The sequence below is a fragment of the Lacerta agilis genome, chromosome 9 (assembly GCF_009819535.1).
Source record: "Lacerta agilis isolate rLacAgi1 chromosome 9, rLacAgi1.pri, whole genome shotgun sequence".
Classification (NCBI taxonomy): Eukaryota; Metazoa; Chordata; class Lepidosauria; order Squamata; family Lacertidae; genus Lacerta; species Lacerta agilis.
The window spans coordinates 70,865,588-70,872,760 of record NC_046320.1 but is presented as its reverse complement, the minus strand read 5'-3'; the positions used below and the strand labels follow the sequence as shown (position 1 = coordinate 70,872,760).

The 7,173-nt window shown below is 47.2% G+C and overlaps 1 protein-coding gene across 1 annotated transcript; it reads left to right on the top strand.

Moving 5' to 3' along the window:
- Positions 1-790: 790 nt before the first annotated feature.
- Positions 791-6,931, top strand: LOC117053367 (tigger transposable element-derived protein 1-like). Its single transcript, XM_033161049.1, has 2 exons — positions 791-1,129; positions 5,463-6,931. Exons 1-2 carry the CDS (start codon positions 835-837, stop codon positions 6,866-6,868), a joined length of 1,701 nt encoding a protein of 566 aa, XP_033016940.1. The 5' UTR covers positions 791-834; the 3' UTR covers positions 6,869-6,931.
- Positions 6,932-7,173: the final 242 nt, after the last annotated feature.

Here is a 7,173-nt window from a genome sequence, read left to right as displayed (position 1 = left end):
GGGGGACGGTGCTGTTTATAAAAACTGCAGCCTTTTGGTAAGTTAGACTTTAAAGCATTTTTTGGGTTTTCTTTTGGGGTGGGTGGTTGGGTTTGGAGTGTAGCAGTAGGGGGTGGAAGGTTCTGGGAGGTGAGGTTTGGTGCTTTCTTTTGAATTTTTTGGCAGTTGGTGTTGCTCTGCAACCATTGGTTGACTCTGCAACATTTTTTGGGTTTTCTTGTGGGGGGGTTGGGATTGTAGCAGTAGGGGGTGGAAGGTTCTGGGAGGTGAGGTTTGGTGCTTTCTTTTGAATTTTTTGGCAGTTGGTGTTGCTCTGCAACCATTGGTTGACTCTGCAACATTTTTTGGGTTTTCTTTTGGGGGGGTGGGGGGGTTGGGATTGTAGCAGTAGGGGGTAGTAAGGGGTTTGCAAAGTTTTGGAAGGTTTGGTGTGTTCTTTTGAATGTTTTGGCAGTTGGGGTCAGCATTCATTGGGGGACTGAGCTGTTTTTTAAAGCTGCAACCATTGGGTAAGTTAAACTTTTAGAACTTTTTTTTTGTTTTTTTTTGGGGGGGTGGGTGGGTTGGGATTGTAGCAGTAGGGGGTGGAAGGTTCTGGGAGGTTTTGTGCTTTCTTTTGAATTTTTTGGCAGTTGGAATTGCTCTGCAACCATTGGGTGACACTGCTGTTTTTACCAAAAAAAAATTGTTTTTCTTTTGGGGAGGGGGGTGGTGGATTGTGAGTCTAGGAGTAGGGGGTGGGAAGGTTCTGGGAGGTTTGGTGCTTTCTTTTGAATCTGAAGCACTGATTTTTTTTTGGGGGGGGGGGTTTGCGAAGGTAGGAGCTGTGCTGCCATGGGGCCCAAGAAGACTGCTGCTGCAGAGTCCGGCGAGAGGAAGAAGGAGAAGGTGACGCTGGAAATGAAGAAGGAGATCATCCGGAAGCACGACGGTGGAATGCGTGTGACAGACCTCGCCAGGGAGTACGGGAGGAATCCATCGACCATTGGGACCATCCTGAAGATGAGGGAGAAGATCCTTGCGACTGATGTAGCCAAGGGAGTCACCAGGATTGTGAAGAACCGCCCAGCTGTTCTGGAGGAGGTCGAGAAGTTGCTGCTCATCTGGTTAGAAGAGAAGCAGCGTGCAGGGGATGTAGGGAAACTGGCCGCGTTTGGGCGTATATGACACAGACCACTAACTGCCCTTATCAGAAAGACCATGCACCAACGTATACCACACCTAACTGGGTGCAGTGAGAATCACAAACACACAGGCCCATTTACTTACGTAGACATGGCATGTTGTAAGAATGTAGTCCCACGCTACCCATATATGGGACTTCCATATCTTATGGCTGATGAAATGTAGTCCAAATATGATGAAATGTTCCTGTATGCTTTTGTATAAATAAGGCTCTTGCAGCCCAAATAATCATCAGACTCTTTCAAACCACACTGCTGTGAGACTGATCATTTTCGCCCATTGACGAGCTGGCTCCCGTCAGATGGTGCCCCGTGTGTGTGACTTCGGACAGTCACGACGCCTTCGCTTAGGCTCCAGCGCTCACCTCGCCCGGCAAAAGGGTTTCAAGGCGCCTTATCATCCTTCGTGGATCTCCGGTGAGTTGCTCCCCCCCCATACCTTTAAAAATGGGGCTATCTCTCTCTGCACCACAGAAGAAATTTTTTGATGCATTGAAATTTCTCCTGGCTACTGACAGCCTTGTGGTGTTGGACGAAGACTTAAAACTTCTTATTAAAGCTTTGTCTACCCATTGCCCCTGGTATTGCCAAGACGGCTCCTGGGATTTAAAAGAATGGGACAAAATTGGACATTTCTTCTACACTCATTCCCAAGTAGATCTTTGCGTCCTCAACGCTTGGTGCAAAGTTTACAAGGCTATGTCTACCCTCAGCCCGGCCAATATTCTTTTGGCTGCTGCCCCCCCGACAATTTCTCCTTTACCAACTGCTCAAGTGTCCATATCTCCAGCCCTGCCCTCACCTCCTCTGCAGGCTGATGTGCTTCCCAAGGCCCCGGAGGTGTCCAATTCATCTGCTGCAGCACCCCTCCTGCCTTTTGATGTCTCTATGCCCGCAGCAATCCTCAATAATGCAGCCCAGGCTGCCCATCAGGCTGCTGTTGGCACGCTTGCTGCAGGTGCTGCACCCCCCCCTGCTCCCGTCCTTTTGACACAACAGGACGTAGTCAATGGACTTACTGGGGAGGGCAATTTTCTAACCATTCAGCAACAATTGGGGCTTGATCCTTCCTATTGGGAAACTACCACTGCCACAGCCCAGATAGCTCTGACTGTTGTTCCTGATGCAAAAACAGAAAAGGGAGGGCGCTGGGGCAGTGCGCTCCAAGGACTCTCAAAACCTTATGGGACATTTGTGGATCGTTTGTATACCACCCCTAAACGCCAAGTGCAGGATGAGGCAGCACAAGAAGTCATTGTCCGCCAGTTAGCGTTTGACAATGCCAATGAGGACTGCAAGCAAGTGTTGCGCCCTCTGTTGACTACCCCCAACGTTGCAAAAGAAAAAATTCAGGAGGACTTAAATGTTACCATGATGCAAGAAGAGCTGACTGTTGCAAAGGAAAAAATTCAGCGTACCTTGCCAATCACCTATTTGGGAATGGACTTAGTGGCAAAAGGCAGACGCCGTGCTTTGGCTCTTACTGGCATGGACTTACAAACAGTGTATTTGCCATTTTCCCAGGAAGAGGTTAACCATCTGATGATGACTGCTACCCATGCCCAAATTGCCTTTGCTGACTTTGTGGGTCACATTTCTCATAATCCACCTAAAGACCCTAGATTGTCCTTTCTGACTGGCCTTCGCTATGTATTGGATTCTTCCTTTTCCCCTCTCCCCTTACCATCTGCCCTAACTGTTTTCACAGGATGGTACCAAGATTCGGGGGGTGGTGGTGTGGGAGGAGGGGGGTGTCTGGCATAGCTTTCACACCATGGATTAGACCTCAGCGCAACGCTCTGAGCTCACAGCGATCATTCTGGCTTTCCAAACCTTTGATTCTAAACCTTTCAACCTTGTGGTAGATTTTCAATATGTGTACAATTTGTTGACAATTTTGCCCTATATCACGCCTGCTATAAGATGATAATTTGTTTGCATTGTTTTCTGTTCTACAGAATTTGATTAAGCAGCACAGTCATAAGTTTTATATAGCTCACCTTCGGTCGCATACACCATCCAGGGTATTTGGCTGAAGGTAATGCTCATGCTGATAAGGCCTTGAGGCCTGATGTTTTCTCTCTGTTCACTGACCCTTTGTCTAGCCATTGGATTTTTCACCAGAATGCAAAGGTTTTAGCGAAATCTTTTGCTATACCCATTTCTCAAGCTTGAGACATTGTGTCACAATGCACTGTGTGTTCTAAATCACCCACGGTTATACCTTTTGATGCAGTCAACCCTAGGGGCTCACACCCCCTAGCGGTTTGGCAAATGGATGTTACCCACACCCCTGATTTGGCTCCCTTTTCAAAGGTGCATCTCACTGTTGACACTGCCTATGGCTTTATTTGAGCGACCCCTCTGAAAGGGAAAAACATTCGCCACGCTATACAGCATCTTCTGCATTGCTTTTCTGTTATGGGCAAAACCCCAGTCCCTGAAAACAGATAATGGTTGTGTTTATATCTCTTGTTCCTTTTCTAATTTTTTGCTCTCTTAAGACCCTCCTTCACAAACAGTTGGGAGGCCGCTTCTGTGATCTCAGAAATACCTAATATTGTTCACTAAGTGCTGTTTACCTTAAATCATCTGTTGTACCCTCATAATAGGAATCATACACCTGCGGAAGTTCATTTTCAGAAGGAAAAGGTGTTGCAGTGCTCTTTAGTGTCTTACAGGTCGCTCCCTGATCCTCAGTGGAAAGGCCCAAACTTCCTGGTGTCCTGGGGACGTGATTTGCTAGCAGCAGCAGATACCACCATTTCTATAAAATTAATGCTGATGGCCGCCCCTGCCTTGCCCTGGACTGCGCTTTCTCTCTGCTGGACCACAGGCACCCCTGTGTGGGTGGATCAGTGGCCCTTGCCTAAGGAGAAGCTTGCAGTGGCAGAACAACTCATTGCAGAACAACTCATTGCAGAACAACTTGCCCTGGGGCACATTGAACCTACTATCATTCTCACCCTTATTGCCCTCTGCGAACATTGTGAAACATCGCCCTCGCCATACTGCCCTCTTGAAGAAAAACCGACGGCCGAAACCCTATCATAATATTTGGAGTAATAATATATTTGTTAAAGACATCACTCATTTTGCTGATATGTTAAATTCCTCTGATTATTGGCTATGTATGCATATTTCTCCTCAGTCGAGATGATCTGGCATTTTATTGCATGATATTCCCATTAATGAGTCTAATTTTGAGTCCTATTGTTTTTGGTTTAATCACAATGCCAGTAGATTCTTGGGACACTATCCTTATTGTAATCCTTATTGTTAATGGCTCCTTTTGCTTTCTTAATGTCACCACCATGAGCGGTAGGCCTAAGGTAGCAATGAATTTACAGGGATCTCCACCGCCTCGCCAACTGGACAGAGGCTTTGTTTAATTCCCCCATTTTAGTTTTGAAATTGATTAATAATGAAATGTTAGAAATTAGGGAGATCGCTTTATATATTCGTTATGCTTTAAATATTATATTAGCTTCTAAGGAAGGAGTTTGCGTTTTAATACATTCTCATTATATGTATGTATGTATGTATGTATGTATGTATATTTCCAATCAAAACACCTAATATTTCAGCCACCATTAATCACATGGAAGAAATGATTGCCCATAATCCACTGAATCCTCCCGATGGTTTTGATCCTTGGGAGTGGCTAACATCTTGGCTCCCCAATGGTGTCTGGTTTTGGAAATTGCTTATGATTATTGTATTGATTATTGTTTTATTGATTGTGATTTGCTGTTGTATTCAATGCCTCCCCTCCCTGCTTAACCAATGCATGCTTTGATGGAACAGACCTCGTCCCTCCTCCAGGCTCACTAGAGGGGTCTACGTAGCATGGTATAAACGCCTAGGAAGTACTGTGTATAACTCTGATTGAAGCACTCTCATATAAAACCAAGTAAGAGGGAATGTAGGGAAACTGGCCGCGTTTGGGCGTATATGACACAGACCACTAACTGCCCTTATCAGAAAGACCATGCACCAACGTATACCACACCTAACTGGGTGCAGTGAGAATCACAAACACACAGGCCCATTTACTTACGTAGACATGGCATGTTGTAAGAATGTAGTCCCACCCTACCCATATATGGGACATCCATATCTTATGGCTGATGAAATGTAGTCCAAATATGATGAAATGTTCCTGTATGCTTTTGTATAAATAAGGCTCTTGCAGCCCAAATAATCATCAGACTCTTTCAAACCACACTGCTGTGAGACTGATCATTTTCGCCCATTGACGAGCTGGCTCCCGTCAAGGGGACACAGTGACTGAGGCCGTCATTTGTGAGAAGGCCAAGGCCTTGCACGCAGACCTCGTCCGGCAACAGCCAGGAACCTCAGGCGAGCCAGAAGTCTTCAAGGCAAGCAGAGGCTGGTTTGACCGGTTCAAGACAAGATCTGGAATCCACAGCGTGGTCAGACATGGAGAGGCTGCCAGTTCCGATGTTCCTGCGGCTGAAGACTTTGCAGCGGAGTTCCTGGAGGTTGTGACGACGGAGGGCTACCTTCCACAGCAGGTCTTCAACTGCGACGAGACCGGGCTGTTTTGGAAGAGGATGCCCAAAAGGACTTTCATCACTCAGGAGGAGGCCAAGTTGCCTGGCCACAAGCCCATGAAGGACCGTCTGACCCTGCTCTTCTGTGCCAACGCAAGCGGTGACCTGAAGATCAAGCCCCTGCTGGTGTACCACTCGGAGAACCCACGGGCCTTCAAGAAACACAAAGTCGACAAGGAGCAGCTGAGTGTCATGTGGCGATCCAACAGTAAGGCTTGGGTCACACGTGTGCTGTTTGTGGAGTGGGTCAATTTTGCTTTTGGCCCTGCTGTCAAACAGTACCTGCTGGACAACGACCTGCCACTGAAGGCTTTGCTTCTGATGGACAATGCTCCTGCTCATCCTAAAGGCCTTGAGGAGGACTTGTTGGAGGAGTTCAGCTTCATAAACATCATGTTCCTGCCGCCTAACACCACGCCACTGCTCCAGCCGATGGATCAGCAGCTCATCGCCAATTTCAAAAAACTCTACACCAAGGAGCTTTTCAGGCGATGCTTCGAAGTGACTGATTGCACCAACATCACCCTGCGGGAATTCTGGAAGGACCACTTTGACATCGTCACCTGCTTGAAGATGATCACCACGGCCTGGGACGGGATCACCCAGAGAAATTTGAATTGCGCTTGGCGCAGCCTGTGGCCAGACTGTGTGGCACCAAGTGACTCTGATGCACCAGAGTCAACAGTGGTGCAGGACATTGTTTCCTTGGGGAGGACCATGGGCCTGGAGGTCACCGAGGAGGACGTCAGCGAGCTGGTGGAGGAGCACGACCACGAGCTGACCACCCAGGAGCTGGTTGAACTGCAGGCACAGGCTGCGCAGGAGCAGGCCTCGCTGGAAGAGGAGGAAGCAACTGAGGAACGGCTGTCCTCCAAAGAACTGAGGGACATCTGCCAGAAGTGGAAAGATGTGCAGGCTTTTGCACAGCGGCACCACCCTGACAAGGACCTGACACGTGACCTTGCGAACACTTTTGACACAAGGGTCATGTCGTCTTTCAGGGAAGTGCTGAAAAGGCGGATGAAGCAGCAGACCATGGACAAGTTCTTCAGCAAGAAGCAAAGAGTAGAAGAGGAACCTTCTTCGAGTTGTCCCCCAGAGTCTTAGAAAATGTATGTACTGTACAGTGTATACTTTGGTGATTTTTAAATGCTTTTCTGTCATGTTTAGAAACTTAATTTATTGTTCCTTCAATTTTTGAAATGCTCCTTAAAGTATGTGTGACTTTAAAGAGCACTTAATAAACTCTTTTTGTACCAAATTTGGCGTTGTTTGGACTTTTTTTGACCATAGGAACGCATTAATTGATTTTCAATGCATTCCTATGGGAAACCGTGCTTCGCAAGACGAAAAATTCGCAAGACGAAAAAACTCGCAGAACGAATTAATTTCGTCTTGCGGGGCACCACTGT